This window comes from Lissotriton helveticus, chromosome 1_1 (assembly GCF_964261635.1).
Source record: "Lissotriton helveticus chromosome 1_1, aLisHel1.1, whole genome shotgun sequence".
NCBI classification, from domain to species: domain Eukaryota; kingdom Metazoa; phylum Chordata; class Amphibia; order Caudata; family Salamandridae; genus Lissotriton; species Lissotriton helveticus.
In genome coordinates, this window is record NC_136057.1 from 1258352715 (window position 1) to 1258372703 (window position 19989).

At 40.8% G+C, this 19989-nt stretch overlaps 1 protein-coding gene across 1 annotated transcript in view; it reads left to right on the forward strand.

Annotated features, from left to right (window-relative positions):
• MUC19 (mucin 19, oligomeric) overlaps window positions 1–19617 on the forward strand; it is a 1331159-nt gene extending 1311542 nt beyond the window's left edge. The window contains exons 86-87 of the mRNA XM_078649731.1: window positions 19102–19158; window positions 19607–19617. Of these exons, the coding sequence (XP_078505857.1) occupies window positions 19102–19158; window positions 19607–19617 (68 nt within the window). The remainder of the gene's footprint in view (window positions 1–19101; window positions 19159–19606) is intronic.
• The last annotated feature ends 372 nt before the right edge of the window (window positions 19618–19989 follow it).

Consider the following 19989-nt stretch of genomic DNA (forward strand, 5'->3'; position numbering starts at 1 on the left):
TCTCATCGAGATACCTGTAGATCAAGAAGGTCCCTATGTTCACAGTCAAGTATTAGGGAAAGATAGAAAGTTTTTGATCGATACAGGGGCAAGTAGGACCACAATTAGTCACGCCGAAGTTCCAGGGGCTCCGCTCTCAGGCTCAAGAAATGTTTCCCTTGGATTTTCAGGAAAGCCAATAGTTAATGAGATATCAAAGCCAGTCACACTAGAAGTAGGTCCATTGTCCCGCACTACTGATCTGTTACTTACTAAGTCATGTCCAGAAAATCTATTAGGCATTAAGACACTGAAAGAATTAGGTGCAGTTATTTGCTGTTCCCCAGAGGGAATACGTCTGTTCCTACGTGACTTCAAGGGTCACTATGTATTACGAGATTTTGATTCAAGATTGTCTAATGTTCCGCAGCATCTATGGGCGCAAGGTCCAACTGATGTAGGTTACATGCAAATCACACCCCATCGTGTGACTCTCAAACCAGGTGTAGTGTTACCACGAATCAGACAGTACAGATTGCCACCTGAGGCTGTAGCAGCCTTATCCAAAATTATTGACGAGCTCATGGCTCAAGGAGTAGTTGTAGAAACTGACTCCAATGTATGCAATTCTCCGATCATTCCAGTCATGAAACGTACTGATCCAAATGCACCCCCAGTATATCGATTAGTGATTGATTTACGAGAGCTTAATAAATGTATTATTCCGCAGTACCCAGTTGTCCCAGATATTTCTTCCCTGTTAACTGCTATTGATTCCGAAGCCATGTTTTTCACTGTCATAGACCTCAAGAATGCATTTTTCAGTGTTCCAATTCATCCAGACAGCCAGTTTCTTTTCGGATTTTGTTTAAATGGAAGGAGCTATATGTTCACGCGCGCTCCTCAAGGTTTCACAGAAAGCCCTAGTATTTACAGTCAAGCACTCAAGAGACAATTAGACAACATTCACATGCCAACTGACACTGCCCTGCTCCAGTATGTCGATGATCTCCTGATCACAGCCCGTTCTGAACGTGCTTGCGAGCGAGCATCGCTTACAGTTCTGTATTTCCTAGCCGAGATGGGGCACAAGGTGTCACCTTCGAAGCTTCAATTCTGTGTCCAGCAAGTGGTATACTTAGGACACTTGCTGTCCAAGAGGGGTAGGCAGTTGACACCAGACCGTATCCAGTTAATAGCGAGTCTTCCCCAGCCCAGAACCCAGAAGGAGGTACGTGCTTTTATCGGCCTTACTTCTTATTGTAGACAATGGATTCCCCAGTATGCATTTCTAGCCAAGCCACTGATACAGTTAACGACACAGGAGGCAGCCGTATCGACTGTCCTCCCTTGGACATCTGAACATACACTTAGTTTCAACGAGTTAAAGAAAGCTCTATGTCAAGCTCCAGTTCTAGCTACACCGAACTACAGTAAGCCTTTTACACTTTTCGTTACTGAACGCGAAGGTACAGCATTATCTGTTCTTACACAAGATCAAGCAGGACAATACAAGCCCTGTGCTTATTTTTCGAGCACATTAGATCCAGTCGCCCAGGCGTTGCCTGCGTGCCTCAAGTCAGTTGCAGCCACAGCACTAGCTATCAGACAAAGTGATTCCATAGTTTTAGGGCATTCCCTGACAGTACATGTTCCACATTCAGTAGAAGTTCTTTTAAATCGAACACAAACTCAGCACTTGACAATTGCACGTTTAACAGGCTATGAATTGACACTGTTCCAGCCACACATAGATATTAGACGCTGCAACGTTCTGAATCCTGCTACACTGTTACCATCAGTTAGTTCAAATCCTGACCCACATGACTGTGTGGAAGTAGTTAACATTACGACAAAGCCAAGACAAGACCTGACAGACATTCCGTTACCAGATCCCGACTTGACACTTTATGTGGATGGTTCATGTATGAGAACTAGTACAGGAGAACTAGTCGCCGCGTATGCAGTGACTACTGACACTGAAGTTATTGAAACACACCGTATTGATACCCTGTCCGCTCAAGCAGCAGAGCTAGTCGCTCTGACACAAGCCTGTATACATGCCAAGAACCTGAAAGTTAATGTTTATACAGATTCACGTTATGCATTCGGAGTTGTACACGACTTCGGAGTGCTCTGGCAGGAGAGAGGTTTCATGACTTCTCATGGAACCAAGATTCAGCATGGTCTCCTTATTCAAGCCCTGTTAGATGCCATACATTTACCGACATCTATTGCTATCATGAAATGCAAAGCACATACGAAAGTTACTGACATTATTTCTCAAGGTAATGATCTAGCAGACCGCACAGCCAAGCTTACAGCACAGACTCCAGACATTCCAGTTAATCAGACACATACTCCAGATCCGACTACATGTATGACAGTTAAGGACCCTACACAAGATGTCATAGATATCCAGTTACATGCTACTCCCTCTGAAATCAAGAAATGGTCCGAACAAGGAGGGGTCCAGACAGATCAAGGATGGTTAACGAAGGGTAGAGCCACATGGTTTCTCCCCGACTCTATGGTTCAAGTCATTATCAATACCGCACATAGTCCAGCACATTTAGGAGAAAAAGCTATGTTAGACAGTATCCAGAACATTTGGTTCAACAAGCATTTACGAGCTGCAGCCAAGCAGAAAGTCCGTACCTGTATGATATGTTGTCAGTTTAATCCAGGTAAAAGTGTCCCGGTGGAACAAGGTGGTTTCCAGCCCCCTGACCACCCTTTTGAGGTCCTCCAGATGGATTATATTCAGATGGAGCGATGTCGAGGTTTCAAGTATGTCCTTGTAGTTGTATGCGCTTTGTCCAGGTGGACAGAAGCATATCCAGTCCCAGATTACACAGCCGCGACCACTGCCAAGCAGTTGGTTCGTGAATTCTTCCCTAGATATGGACTCCCTAGAGTCGTATATTCTGATAACGGCCAGCCATTCTCATCCGAACTCATGAAGCACGTTTCCCTTTTGTTAGGGTACCAGTGGAAGTTCCATTGTGTACGCCATCGTGAAGCAGCCGGTCTCGTAGAGAGACATAATCAGACCCTGAAAATCCGTATTGCTAAAGTCTGTAAAGAAAAAGGTGTGGACTGGCTAGTAGCTCTGCCAGTCGCTCTGTTTTATATGCGCATGGTCGCACATTCCAGATCAGGTCTATCCCCGTATGAGGTCGTATTCGGCCGCCCCCCTAACATGTGGGGTACTCCTAGACCCCGAAGTATTACCGATGTTTCATGTAATATGCTGACAGATTACCTAGCTTCCTTGATGTCTGCCCTCAACTCATGTCGTTCACAGGTTGCTGCTGCATTTCCAGACAATACCGAGGTGGCACCGCACGAGATCGTTCCAGGCTCCTTGGTGATGATCAGAAATTTCGACAGATCAAGTCCGCTGGAACCACGTTGGAAGGAGCCACGTCAGGTCCTCTTGACCACCCGTACTGCCGTCAAGTTGGAAGGCAGGAAGGGGTGGGTCCATCTTTCTCATGTAAAACTTTTCAATGGATTGAAACCAGTCTCCAAGAACATTTCCAAGGATTCCCAAGATTCGAAAGACTGTCAAGACATTGTTTTAAAGGACTGTCCCGCACAAGACATTATTACAACCCCTCCCTTGTTAGAGAAAACTCCGCAGCAGGAGTATAAGTTAAAGCTCAGGTCTAGTAAAATAAGTCAGTCAGTTTGATTGTATAAGTCCTCCCCTAGGTGAAACGGTTAGACTGTTTCTGACATGTATAAAATAGACCCCCATAGTGAGAGAGTCAGTCAAAGTTCAATCAGATGTATCGTTTTTCTGAGTTTTGTATTATTCATCAGCATTATGATTTCCTGCACCAGCTATGCGTTCTATCTGTATTGTCCAGTTCCTCATGTAAATATGTCTGCTAATACTACAGTAGAGCACACGTTTAGTGATCTGCCTCCTCACGAATATTCTTACCGCCTCGCTATGCGTAACAACTCATTTATCCGTATGTTACATTACTCACACCAGACCAGCAATGCCACTAATTGTTGGGTGTGTGGTCGACTCCCCCCTTTCCAGACACCGAAGGGAGTTCTGCCACTGTTTCCTTATCCATTCTCACACAATGGTTCGTGTGGAGCATGGTCCACGTTAACGTCATCCTCAACAGATATGTCTTTTCTTAACAGTACATGTTTTCCAGACAAGCAAGGTTTCCCCCACAGAACAGGTTTAGATCTAGAAAATGAAGTATATAATTTAGGTAATTATTCGTCGAATTTCATGGTCCTGAATGTTCAGTCTGATACTACTCCAGACTTACCTGCTATTTCAGTATTACCAGTCAAAGGCGAATTATGTGTCCGTAGTTATGGTTCCATACATATAGGTCATAGTGAATGTACTACTGTTATCCAGTATAGTGACAGTGGGAAATCTGTTTTCAAAGCTTCACGTCACTCTTATTTTATTTGTGGTCAGACCGCATATGTCCGTCTGCCCCTCGATTGGGAGGGAACCTGTTACATTGCCTTCCTACTGCCACCTGTTTTCCTAGCCCCATCTGATTATCACAGAAACACACATCTAGTACACATTAGACATAGAAGGGAGTCCCCAATTGTCGATTATACTGAAACTACTCTAGAACAGTATACAGATTTCAATAAAGGTTTCTTCTTCTTTGTAGGACCTGTCCAGAATAGTAAACTGATCCGTAGGTTAACAAGAACCCTTGAAGCTGTAGTAAATGAGACTGCCTCTGCTCTAGGTAACCTAACCGAAGAACAATCTGCTATGAGATTTGTCGTTTTGCAAAATCGTCTCGTCCTTGACGTCATACTGGCCGATAGGGGCGGGGCCTGTAGAGTCATCGGATCTAGTTGCTGCATTTTCATTCCAAATAACGCGCCGTCTGTTTATTCAGCTATAACCAGACTCCATAAAATTGCCCATCTGTTACATCAAGACCCAGGCACCTGGACATGGTCCGGTTGGTTCTGGAATATAATTTCCGTATGGGGATGGAAAGTCCTGTCCTTTCTAGGTATTGCAGTAGCGATCATATTCAGCTGCTGCCTCTGTATACAATGTGGCCCTGCGATTTGCAGCATGTGTGCTACCTCTTGTATTCCTAGTCCCAAGCCCCGTTCTAAATCCCGTTCCAAGACAATTCGAGACGAGCAAATGGTACTGTATGAAATGATAGACGGTATCATGAAAATTGATGTTTCCTGATGGAAACGTAGTGACAAGGAGGGAATGTGGAAAAGTAAATTTTGCCATGTTCTGTGTCCCTACGCCTCATCCATCATATGTTATGTGTGCATGACCAATATGCATATGTTATTCCCCATGTCCGATTAATGACGCAATTACAGTTGTGTCCACCTCTAGTATGTCAGTTTCCAGTCCTCGTGAATAATACGAATATCAGGCCTATGTAAAGTTATGTTGCCACGTTTCCCAGTGTGCACGATATTCCATTATAAAGTCCCCGTTTCCAGGCCTCAACAGGGCCCGGACCACAGATTCAGCTCCTGTCTCCTGAAAGCCTCGCTGAGGAGCGATACAGCCCCCACCTGTATCCTCGACCCTTCACTTACTTCCTGCCTCGCAGTGCCCGGTGCAGCTTGGCTCTGCCTCTGAGTCTGCCAAGAGTATGTTATAGTTCCAGCTATCAGTTCAGTCCTCCTCTTCTGCATTCCTAAGCTACTGAACTGCATCAATAGTTTCCGTCATTGTCTAGCCTTCTCGTCTCCACGTTAGAGAAATACTGTATTAATGGTCATTTAATATTCTTCATCACGCACTACATGTAGAATAATGCATGGTCCAGTCTTAGAGTCAAGTTAGCTTTCCCCTCATGACTTCTAGTTTATATCAACATGTTCCCTAAACATCAGATACTAGATAGGGTTTAGGTACATGTCGCTCCGACCCTCCAGACTCTAGTCTCTGCTCCTAGCACAGAGTTCGTAGCCCCCAGCTTCTCCTAGTAACACGTCATTGCCAGTTTTCGCGCACCATTAGGTTAGAGGTCCCGGCTCCTTAGGTAGCCCCCTCCAGTGTTTCCGCCCCATTCATGACATATTCTGTTACGTTTGCATCACATGTCTAAGTATACTCCCAGTTACACCTCTTTTTACTGTTATCTTTCGCGACTGCTACGCGTCATGCCTTCTGCTCCACCCACTGCTACGCCTACTGCAATGTAATGCTATGTGTTTGCGCTATGTATATAAGTCAATGTATTATTATTAAAAGTTGGCGCGCTCATCCCAGACCAAGCCCCAGCAGCTGCTGGGTCATTCTATGCAGGTTGTCCTGATCCTGTCCTTATGCTGTAATAAACCTGCAGAAACTCCTACTACCTCGAATCTTGACTCTTATTTTATTGAGCTATCTGTTATTCATTCATTCATCCAAAAATAGATCCGGTATTATTTATTTATATACCACAGCACTCCAAGACAGATGGTCTGGACCCCATACAATCATTGGGAAAAAGGGAGAGGTTACCTACTTGGTGGACCTTGGAACTCCCAGGAGCCCCCACAGGGTGCTCCATGTTAACAGGCTGAAAGCATATGTTGACAGGAGAGACATGGGCTTGCTCATGGCTACAGATGAGGGGCAGGAGGAAGAGAGTGACCCTCTCCCAGACCTGCTGACTCAGAATCCCGAGGATGGCTCAGTTGATGGTGTGGCCTTAGATGGCAGCCTCACTGAACATCAGCAACATGACTGTAGACAGGTTTTGCAGTCATATCGACATATGTTCTCCCTGACACCCAGTCAGACTAACTGGTGTACCCATTTGGTGGACACTGGTGATAGTCTTCCTGTAAAGAACAAAATTTACAGGCAGCCTGACCATGTCAGAGACTGTATCAAGGCTGAGGTACAAAAGATGCTGGAGTTAGGTGTCATTGAGCCTTCAGAGAGCCCCTGGGCTAGCCCAGTGGTTCTGGTCCCCAAACCTCACACCAAAGATGGAAAGAGAGAGATGAGGTTCTGTGTGGACTACAGAGGACTCAATGCTGTCACCAGGACAGATGCACACCCAATTCCAAGAGCAGATGAGCTCATAGACAAATTGGCTTCTGCCAAGTATTTGAGCACATTTGACTTGACAGCTGGCTACTGGCAAATCAGGTTAGCTGAGGAGTCTAAAGCCAAGACAGCATTTTCTACCCCCAGTGGACATTACCAGTTTGTGGTGATGCCCTTTGGTTTGAAAAATGCACCTGCCACCTTCCAAAGGTTGGTGAATCAAGTCCTTACTGGGTTGGATGACTTTTGTGCAGCATATCTGGACGATATTGCTGTCTTTAGCTCCACCTGGGAGGATCACCTGGTCCACCTGAAGGAAGTGCTAGAGGCTCTGCAAAAGGCAGGCCTCACTATCAAGGCAACCAAGTGCCAAATAGGGCAGAGTAAGGTTGTGTACTTGGGCCACCTTGTGGGTGGAGGCCAAGTTCAACCACTGGAGAGTAAGATTCAGACCATAAAGGACTGGACTCCTCCAACTACCCAGACTCAGGTCAGAGCTTTCTTGGGCCTGACTGGGTACTACAGGAAGTTTGTTAAGAACTATGGGTCCATTGTGACTCCTCTTAATGATCTGACATCCAAGCAGATGCCCAAAAAGGTTCAGTGGACAGAATACTGTCAAAAGGCATTTGATGACCTGAAGAAGGCCATGTGCTCTGCACCTATCCTGAAGAGTCCTGACTACTCAAGAGAGTTTACTGTCCAAACAGATGCTTCTGAGTTGGGAGTGGGAGCTGTGCTTTCACAACTTAATGTAGATGGTCAAGACCAGCCCATTGCTTTCATTAGCAGAAGGCTGACCCCCAGAGAGAAACGTTGGTCAGCCATTGAGAGGGAGGCCTTTGCTGTGGTGTGGGCCCTGAAGAAGTTGAGACCATACTTGTTTGGCACTCACTTCAAGATTCAGACCGACCATAAGCCCCTCTTATGGCTTAATCAGATGAAGGGTGAAAACCCCAAACTGCTCAGGTGGTCCATTTCCCTACAGGGGATGGACTTTACAGTGGAGCACCGCCCAGGGACTGACCATGGTAATGCAGATGGTCTCTCCAGGTACTTCCACTTAGAACATGAAGACACAACTGGTCAAGGTTAGTCTAATGTCCCTGCGTTTGGGGGGGGGGGGGGTTGTGTAGGAGAGTAGGGTCTTCTATCCTATGGTCACCCCAAATGTTTGCTTTTTGCTTCACTGGTTTATGACTTAATGTGGCTGTGGGCCTGCTAATCAGACCCCAGCCTGCTGTTCTCTCTCTAAATTGTTACCCATGTACTTTAGGTGCATAACAAAATTGGAACTGGTTCACCTTATTGGCCCCTGTAACAGTGTACCCAGGTACCCAGGGCATAGGTGCTTCCAAGGCTTACCAGGGGCTACAGCATGTATTGTGCCACCCCTGGCCTTGCCTCCATATTTGACACAACTGGCTGATCACTCAGCTGGGGTAAGTCGGTGTAACCACCCCTTACTTAGGTGTAGTATGCCTATACCTAACCTAAAATGGACACATATGTTCCTATCAGTCACTCCTATGGAAGGCCTCATCAATCCTGGAGGCAGAGTGCTTGGAAATATGTGAGATGGTGCTCTGGCATGAGCTGAGCCTGTCTGCAGCTTTCGGAACCATGTCCTTTAGCTGTTTCATAATATTGCCATACCATATACTCTTAAGTGCATTATGAACCTCGCGGTTAAATGCTATCTTGGGTTTGGCTTTATCAAAACATGTTGAGTAAGGTGTCATACGAATTGGAATACTACCCCCTCGCCAGTTCTGGCGACGGGGGTAGCATTCCACCCTTCTAGAGGGACACGACATGTACCTAGCCTGAACCCCGGTTAAAGTTAAACAGAGCCTTAGCATCACAAAATGGATGCTGCCACCACAGACACAAGTCTGACCTCCTGCTGCTGGGAGTCCTTCCAGCGAGGGCAGCTTGGACAAAGGGTTTCCTGCCTGGGGAGGTGCTAGCACCACTCCAGACAGGATTTTGTGTATTGGGTAGGACAGGGCTGAATAAAATCAGACATGCCTGGGGCACACAAGGTGTCCCTGTGCATAGGCCAGTTCAAACCGGTGCTGGGGATTTCCAGCCCCAGTCCTGGCGCGAAACTGGACAAAGGAAAGGGGGTGTAACCACCCCCCTTCCTGGTTCCACCCAGAGGAGGGACCTAGTAGGTGATCCGGCCCCCCCAGATTCGAATAAGAGTGGGAGCTGTGTCCTGAGACTTCAGATCATCCTGAATCAACTTGAAATACAGAAGAAGACTGGACTTCGACATTCTGCTGCACAGAAGACGGAAGAGAATCTCCCTTGTGGCCAAGGAGTGACCACCCTGTGAACACAGGCCCCAACCAGCAACTCGATGTCTGCTTTGCCGCCGCCTCCCGCCGGAGCCCGAGCCCAGAGCCTGACAAGACCCAGACTCCCAGACTTCTCACCACCCGATCCACAGTCCCTGCAAAGAAGGGACCCGTGGAGGCACCGAGAGACGTGGGACCAGACCTCTTGGAAGACCCCCGAAACGCTGACTGCGCAGCATCAGAGGCACTCTCGATGCTGTGCTTTGGGGTTTGAGAAGCCCTAACTTCGAGCAGCCCTTGCACCGAAGATCAGCCCCCCAGCATCTCCACGATCTGCGTGGGGCCCTTTTGCACTGTGCCACTCGACGCGCCATCCCGTCCACTTGCCACGTGGCTAGCGGCCATCTTGGCGACGAAACCTTCAACTTACACTGCGGTTCTGGTTGCTCCAGACTTGCCCTCGCTCCTGTAAAAAGGAGCACCTGCTCTGACCTTGCTGGTCCGAGTAACAAGCCTTTTTCGATTCCTGCGTGGCTTGCATTAGCCAAGGCCTGTTTGCTCCAATCAAGTTGCCGACACCGCCAACAGCGAGAAGCCTGCGTGGGACAGCTTGTGACCGACTCCTGGACGTCTTCGACCCCTCGTGTCCACGTGGCTACATAGAGAGAAGCTACACGACATCACCTGTTTGCACCCGACATTGACTGGTTCCAATCTGGTTCCACGGTAGTCACTGGCTAGTGACTTTGAACATTGTTCCCTCTGCTTTCAGGTCTTCACCTCTTCAGATCCACCCTTGGATCCACCGGAACTCTTCACATCGAGTCGCCTGCAGCATCTTCAGCTCCAAGCACCATCGACCTGCGTGACGAAACCCGACACTACTTCGACCCTATGCACCTGCTTCCTGTGGGTGAGGTAACTCAGCTCCACCGGTGTTCCCACACTGGTGCACACCTCTAGTGTCTGTGTCTAAAGTTTCATCCTTCTAGGTCACTCGGAAGGTTCCTTTTTAACTAACTTTGTAACTTTTACGCACCATTGACATTGCATTGGTAAAGCGTGCACTTTCCGCACTGCACCCGAGTCCCGCGGGCCTTTCCCGACTTCTTCACTGCTAGTCCCGAACAGCTCCAGCGATTCCCCAGGCCCTAGGCCTCTTCACTTTCCCCATAGTGGTTCTTATACCACTATTTTAGTATATGGTTTAGGTGGCCCCTAGGGCTCATCCATAATTGTGCAACTTTTGTGTATTCAAACTGTGTTTTGTTTTAACGCATTTGCTTCTGTGCTCATAAAGAGTATCAGGGATATTTGTAGAAATAAATCTATATATATTTTCAAAATATATCTGTGTGTTGTTCTTTCATTTGGTATTCAAGGGATTGTATATGGTAAAACAGCTTGCTTCACATGCCTTTACAGAGTTTAGCCTAAGACTGCTTAGTCCATGCTATACCCCTAGGATAGCTTGTCTATAAGGTTGACTTTACAACCTGCACCATAAGGGTTGCTTGGCATGGTACAAGGTGATCACTAGAACTAGTGAGCATCATATACCAGGTCAAATGCTCACAGTATGCTCTCATAAGAAATGTTTGTGTATATAGTAAACACCATAATAACAAATGTTACCAAAGGTAAGGAATATGTTCTGTGAATGTTGAGGTGAATTTACACATTACAATGCTGAAGCATTGCTATGAAGTTTCACATTTGTCACTAAGAGACACTTCAATCAAATAGGAAGCTTAGCAACTTGGTTTTGCAAATAATATGGCCTGGGTTTAGTTTATGAAAAAACATTGATCCTTAATTATATTCTCATTACCCCAAATGTAAATTTGGCCCAGTTTTGGAGTAGAGATTTACTGTACTAAACACAATTTAACGACTATCCATAAACTTTGCAAAATGAAATATATCTTTATGATTAAGTAAAGGTCCTTTTTCAAATTATTTAAGATATTACACAATGTTAAATAGGATTTTCATAGCATAGTCTTAGTCCTACTCTTTCTAAGCTATGCAACTATAACCCCTCCTGGAACCATCAAAGTCCATACAAACATCACTAGTACTGAAAATATGTGCTTCATAGATATATGAAAACTGTTAGAGATGAAAAATAAGCAACATACTCTAAGATAGACAAATTATATAACGTCCTACCAATTGCTGTATTTGTAAATGTTGCTAGCACAATTTACATTTTGCAGTTTCCGTTATTGAAGTGGATTGACTGGTTAGTACATGGTGCCCAGTAAATTTAATTTTCAGAATTTCCAGCTGAGGAAAACTTAACCTGAAAAGAAGGGCAGCAACACTCCTGAACAAAAAAAGATTGTGTTCTTGTACGTAAATTATTTATAATATAAATATATTAACCTCTTAGTTATACTCTCATTACTACAAACAGGACATTGATCGCAGTAACCGAGTTGGTAATTAAAAAGGTTAACATTTGTGACATGATTGTCAGCTTGGTTTGTGGTTGGTCTAGTTAATTACTAGCTAAAATTAAATTTAGCAGACATGTTTTGGCACACTTTAAATTCTTTTTAACTATGAAAGTTGAATCTTCTCATTTATAGATAGACTATAACACATCCTTTAATATACCAAATGTACATCTTCAAGTATCTATTGGATCCGATAGCAGACTTACTGTGGTTGAGAGTATGCCTTTCCATCTTATTAAGCAGCATCAAAAGCGGGGAAACAAATAACATATGATTGTGTATCTATGTATCAAGAAACATACTTCAATATCATTAGTCATTTTGATTACTATTAAGACCAATGTCTTCATGTGCTTTGTTTTATTTCTGTGATTTGATTATTTAGGAAACATTGCAAAGACTTTTAATTGCACCATGATTTAAAAAATGATTGACCTTTTGTAGCATTTAGCAACTTCCTTTCACTAAATAATGTAATCCATTGAAATTTTTAAACCATAAAATAATGTTTATATTAGTTTACATTATTAATATTGCCGTTTTGAAATTGTCCTTGTTTTTCGAGAAGGGAATCCAGTACTTAGAATATAGCTTTGTACCATTTACACCACAGGAAGTTTCTAACTAAAATACATTTTAGTAACCCCAATTTGCCAAAGCCTTCTTTCCTTTATATTAATGACTACTTTATGAATAGTTCTATTTTCTATGCTTAACTCTCTTCTCACTCTAACTGATTTTCTCATTTAGCAAGTAAACCTTTTACTGGAACCACGGAAGCCTATACAGGCCCAACTGGTACTGCAAGTATGTGTTTCTATTGCTTATGATATGACAAGAGCTGGAGAAGAAATTAAAATCTATTTCAATAGCCATGAATGTCAGCTACAATGAAATGTGCCATTCTAGTTGTTGAAATTACTGATTAGTTAAAGTTAGAGTTGGGTGCTGCTACAAATTTTTAATATTCGACTCCAAAACCATTTTGACAATTAGCAGAGCATAGATCTGATGCATTCCTTTGTTTTTATGATTAGGCTGCTTTTACTTCTTGATTTGCATAATCTGTATCCCAATCGGAAAACTGGCCTTACTTTGAGGGATAGGGAATGATTGGTTAGAATATTGTGCCATCACATTTAATTTTGGGGACAGGAGAGATTAATCAAAATTAAATGTGAGCAACTTATTTCGACTTAATCTGCTGTCCTTTGTTTAAAGGATCTAATTTATAAAAAAAAGTCTTTGCCATAAATGTCAGCTACAATGAAATGTGCTATTCTAGTTGTTGAAATTACTGATTAGTTAAAGTTAGAGTTGGGTGCTGCTACACATTTTTAATAATTGACTCCAAAACAGTTTTGACAAATAGCAGAGCATAAAGCTGATTGCATTCCTTTGTGTTTATGATTAGGCTACTTTTACTCCTTGATTTGCATAATCTGTATCCCAATTGGAAGACTGGCCTTAATTTGAGGGATAGGGAATGATTGGTTAGAATATTGTGACATCACATTTAATTTTGGGGACAGGAGAGATTAATCAAAATTAAATGTGAGAAACTTATTCCGACTTAATCTGCTGTCCTTTGTTTAAAGGATCTAATTTATAATTTTGTTTTTCTTTGCCATATTCTCATCATAAACCTTAAGTTAGACCCATTGCATCCTTCGCAGTCCAACTAATGCAGGGTTATGTCTTTCTTTGTTTATTACGTAAATTAAAGGGAACAAATATTATACCAAAAATAGCTGTAAATGTCATACTTCAAGTTTTAATTGATGAACCAATTGGAATCACATTAGCAATAATAATAAATGGATGTGTCATTGGAAAAAGGAAATAACTTAATAGATCATTGTAAAGTTGTTTCATTATTAGTACCAGAAGATAAAACCATACAATCCTTTCAATCAATTTTTCAATTATTCAAATTACAATTGCTATATTTGAAGTGACCTGGTATCCTGGATTAATATTATGGTAGATCAAAATCCTTGAAAGTTTCTTTATCAATCAGTACATACAAAGATTCTATGGGAATTGATTTAAATTAGACGATGGCCTTGCTTAACTTTAGTAACATACTTTCACATAGCTATAACAACTCCAAAGGATTGCTTTTCACCTTCGCTCCTTCAAACCTGGGGATAGCATTTTCTTAATTCTTTTTTGAAGCTCTACTGTTTTCTGCCATCTACATTGTAAGCTTGTATGGGGGTTGGAATATCAGGAAAGGACTAACATCACTAATCCCCTGGTTAATTTTACGTGCATCTGAAGTCTATTCTGGTGGGGGGTCACAGAAATCTAAGTATAATGCTGCTCATCACTTTGGGGTGGTGGTGACATGACATTGCTTGAAAACAAAAATCTGAATCCATTCTAGTAACATGAAGTATGATCACATAAGAAATATCTTAATACAGTCTTCACCATTGCAAAGAATATTTCCAACAAGTATTAAAATGTACTTTAATGGTTAAAGTGAGGTTTCCCCTTAAACTGTTGAGCAATTGCTATCCATTTTCCCAGTTTTCACCAGAAGACAATTGAACCAATGAAGGAGTTTAGCAACCCTTATTTTGGTGAATAACATATCTGGTATTTACATGATTGTTTTAGGAAAATAATGTATTACTCATTGTATTCTCATTTCCCCAAATGTGAAATTTTCCTTATTGTGGAGAAGAGATTGGCCATACTGCCCAGAGTGAACAGACTGTCCATAGACTTTAAACAATGTAAAATAGCTCTTTGAGTTAACCAAATTCTACTTTCATTTATTGAAGGCAATGTACAATGTCAGATTGGATTTTCATTTCAATGCTTCTGCTTTTACACTAAAGTCCCTGCTAAACCACAGAAGCATATACTTGTGTATATATACTAAAAGCGTGTTTCATCAATTTACAGTAGCTGCAAGAGGTGGTAAAAAAACATACTCTGAAAAAGCCAGCCAATATACACGTAGAATCCTTCAATTTATCATATTTTGAACGTTTGCTACAACAAATGCCAAATATAATTTCAGTTTTTCGAGTGAGTTGGTTGATTAGAATGCTGCACCATAAAATTAAATTTCTAGCATTTCGGACTAATTACAGTCCAACCTGTGATGAAGGATAGCAATCTTGTGCATAAATTGTGTGACTTTTCTGAAAGTATTACATTCTGAAATATATTATCCTCTTAGTTACATTACCATGACCATAAACATAAAATTGGCTGTTTTGTCTGATAAAGGAATTGAAATGGTAGAATATTGTAAAATGGCTATAAGCCCGATACATTGTTAGTTTTTGAGATTCCTAGTCAAAAGGAAATCCAGCAAGCATATTTTGGCACACTTTACACATTTTGAATTGCTATTAGCTCCAAAGAGCACATGTATTTTATTTCAACTTGATTATTTCGAACATTTTGTTATGACTGTGAATTCGCACTGTAGTTTCCAAAATGATTGTCCTCCTATAGTATTTAGCATCTTCATTTCACCCACAAATGTAATTTTTTTAATTAAATAATACACCATAACAAATATATAAATTTGCAGTATTATAGCAACTAAGAAATTATCCTTTTTTTTAAGAATGGAATTCAGTAGTAAGAACATTACCTCATAAGTGGAGATTTTTTCCATTTATACCAAAATAACTTTGTAATTAAAGAGAAACTTAGCAAAACTTCTTTCCTTTAAATAAAAAAACACATTAGGAACATTATTTTCATATTTTAGCTTAACCTTATCCTGACATTAGCCTATTTTCTTATCTAGCTTCTATAATTCCTACTTGAACCACAAAAGTCTATATAGGCCAAACTAGTACTGCAAGTATGTGTTTGTGTTGCATTTGGCAAGACAAGACCTAGAGAAGCAATTACCATACGTTTCTATAGCCATGCATGTCAAATAACATACACATGTTATTTTAATCATTGAATAGTGTAGCTTAGTTAGAGATTATGTCATAACTAATTTTGAAATACTGACTTCTAAAAACATTTGGACAATTAACAGACCATAACCCTGACTTTTTCAAAGATTGTATTCATTTATTTATGTGAATAGTTAATCAACAGTCTTTACTTCTTAATTGTATAATTATTATCCCAAAAGCTCATTTAGTGTTAGTTTAAGAGAAGTGAAATTATGTTCTAGAATCTATTACATTTAACTTGTGGCTCATGTGAGTTTTATCAAGAGTTTACCATAGACCCTTGAGTTCACGTTATTCTCCTTTCTTTTGTTTAAAGGATTGAACTTTGAAAGTTGTTTGTTCTTTGATATATTCTGATCACAATGAATAATCAATAACCACATCTACAGAATACACTCTTACTAGATCCACTGAATCATATGCAGTTCAACTACTATTGGCTTTTTTGTTTCATAGTTTAACATAAACAAAAGCAAACAAATATTATTGAAATCATTTTTATGGCATAAACAAATATAGTAAATAATTCAGCCATAAATGTCATACAGCAAGCTCTAAGTGATGAATGATTTGGAATCTCATTAGACCAAATTTTGAATGGATTTGTTATTGGAGAAAGGAAAACCTTATTAGAACACTGTAAATGCGTGTAATTTGAAGTACAGGAACATTCTACCATAAAATATTTTTATTAATGCCATTTCTATTTCATTTAAACAGCTGCACTTGAATTAGCCTGATATCCTGGATTATAATAGAATGAATCATCCTCCTTGAGCACTACTTAGGTAGCAGTTTATCGAAAGAGTCTATGGGAATAATTTTTAATTAGGATAGCAAATTATTTAACTTTAGCAATATTTTTCCAATAGCTATGACAACTCCAACAGATTGCCTTTATCTTTCCCTTCTTTCCCTTTAAGAGTGCAGATTTCTTAAATATTGGTCCTATTCAGTCCTTTGCCTTGCCATCTCCATTCTCAGTCTTTCTGTGGGAATGGGATATGAGTCCGGAACTAATATTACTTACTCCTATGATTCCATTTAAATGCATCTAAGGTCTATCTGGTAGGTTCACAAAAGCCTAAGTATAATACCGCACAGTACCATGTGGTGCCGTTGATATGATATGATAATGCAAGAAATAGTCTGAATCCAGTGTAGCACCAGGAAGTATGCTCTCATAAGAAATGTGTGTGCATATAGTAAACACCATAATAACAAATGTTACCAAAGGTAAGGCATATGTTCTGTGAAGGTTGAGGTGAATTTACACATTACAATTCTGAAGCATTGCTATGAATTTTCACATTTGTCACCAAGAGACACTTCAATCAAATAGGAAGCTTAGCAACTTGGTTTTGCAAATAATATGTCCTGGTTTTAGTTTATGAAGAAACATTGATCCTTAATTACATTCTCGTTACCCCAAATGTAAATTTGGCCCAATTTTGGCATAGGGATTTACGGTACTAAACACAATTTAACGACTATCCAGAAACTTTGCAAAATGAAATATATCTTTATGATTAAGTAAAGGTCCTTTTTCAAATTATTTAAGATATTACACAATGTTGTATAGGATTTCCATAGCATAGTCTTAGTCTTACCTCATTCTTTCTGACCTATGCAACAATACCCCCTCCTGGAACCATCAAAGTCTATACAAACATCACTAGTACTGCAAATATGTGCTTCATCAATATATGAAAACTGTTAAAGATGAAAAATAAGGAACATACTCTAAAGGTAGACAGATTATATAACGTCCTACCAATCACTGTATTTTTACGTGTTGCTAGTACAATTTAAATTTTGCAATTTCTGTTATTCTAGTGGGTTGACTGGTTAGTACATGGTGCCCAGTAAATGTAATATTCAGAATTTCCAGCTGAGGAACACTTTACCTGAAAAGAAGGGCTGCAACACTCCTGAACAAAAAACATTGTGTTCTTGTACATAAATTATTTATAATATAAACATATTAACCTTTCAGTTATACTCTCATTACTACAAACAGGACATTGATCGTAGTAACAGAGTTGGTAATTAAAAAGGTTAACATTTGTGACATGATTGTCAGCTTGGTTTGCTGTTGGTCTAGTTAATTACTAGCTAAAATTAAATTCAGCAGACATGTTTTGGCACACTTTAAATTCTTTTTAACTAGGAAAGTTGAATCTCATTTTATAGATAGACTATAACCTATCCTTTAATATAACAAATGTACATCCTCAAGTATCTATTGGATCTGATAGCAGACTTAGGGGCCGATTATGATGGCGGACGGACCTGAGTCCGTCCGCCACCATAGAGTAGGAGGGACCGCCCGCAGGGGCAGCGGCTGTCCCTCCGTGCAAATTAGGATGTGACCGCCACCCTGGCGGTCACATCCTGTATTTTTAACATTGTGGCGGGTGCTGCTTGAAGCAGCACCCACCGCAATGTTAAAAATGTAAGTTGCTGCTTTGTGCACGCAAATGCAGGGGGGCACCCCACACCCCGCCTTCACCCAGGGGGCCCGCAACGGGCCCCCGAAGTGAAGGTCCGTATGCTTTTCCACGGCGGAAAAGCCGCCGTGGAAAAGCATACTTTCTACACCATCCTAATATGGCTAGCGTTGTCTGATAGACACCGCCAGCCATGTTAAAGCTTTTCCGCCACGGTCGGAAGGCGACCGCTGCGGAAAAGCTGCGGACACATTGCTAGACCCACCGCCATCCTAATGTGGCGGTGGGTCTTCTGAGGCTCCGCAGAGGATTTTCCGCATCCTCCGGGCCGGCGGTGGCATCCGCCGGCCCGGAGGATGTGGAAAATCCTCCATCATAATCGGCCCCTTACTGTGGTTGAGAGTATGCCTTTCCATCTTATTAAGCAGCAGCAAAAGTGGGGAAACAAATAACATATGATTGTGTATCTATGTATCAAGAAAGATACTTCAATATCATTAGTCATTTTGATTACTATTAGGACCAATGTCTTCATGTGAATTGATTTATTTCTGTAATTTGATTATTTAGCTAACATTTCAATGACTTTTAATTGCACCATGATTTAAAAAATGATTGACCTTTTGTAGCATTTAGCAACTTCCTTTCACTAAATAATGTAATCCATTGACATTTTTAAACCATAAAATAATGTTCATATTAGTTTACATTATTAATATTGCAGTTTTGAAATTGTCCTTGTTTTTAGAGAAGGGAATTCAGTACTTATATATAGCTTTGTTCCATTTACACCACAGGTAGTTTCTAACTAAAATACATTTTAGTAACCACAATTTGCCAAAGCCATCTTTCCTTTATATTATGACTAAATTATGAATAGTTCTATTTTCTATGCTTAACTCTCTTCTCACTCTAACTGATTTTCTCATTTAGCAAGTAAACCTTTTACTGGAACCACGGAAGCATATACAGGCCCAACTGGTACTGCAAGTATGTGTTTCTATTGCTTATGATATAACAAGAACTGGAGAAGAAATAACAATCTATTTCAATAGCCATGGATGTCCGCTACAATTAAATGTGCCATTCTAGCTGTTGAAATTACTGATTAGTTAAAGTTAGAGTTGGGTGCTGCTACAAATTTTTAATAATTGACTCTAAAACCATTTTGACAATTAGTAGAGCATAGACCTGATTGCATTCCTTTGTTTTTATGATTAGGCTGCTTTTACTTCTTGATTCACATAATCTGTATTCCAATTGGAAAACTGGCCTTACTTTGAGGGATTGGGAATGATTGGTTAGAATATTGTGCAATCACATTTAATTTTGGGGACAGGAGAGATTAATCAAAATTAAATGTGAGCAACTTATTTCGACTTAATCTGCTGTCCTTTGTTTAAAGGATCTAATTCATAATTTTTTTTCTTTGCCATAGTCTCATCATAAACCTTAAGTTAGACCCATTGCATCCTTTTCAGTCCAACTAATGCAGGGTTATGTGTTTCTTTGTTTATTACGTACATTAAAGGGAACAAATATTATACCTAAAATAGCTGTAAATGTCATACTGCAAGTTCTAATTGATGAACCAATTGGAATCACATTAGTAATAATAATAAATGGATGTGTTATTGGAAAAAGGAAAAACCTTAATAGATCATTGTAAAGTTGATTCATTTTTAGTACCAGAAGATAAAACCATACAATCCTTTCAATCAATTTTTCAATTATTCCAATTACAATTGCTATATTTGAAGTGTCCTGGTATCCTGGATTAATATTATGGTAGATCAACATCCTTGAAAGTTTCTTTCTCAA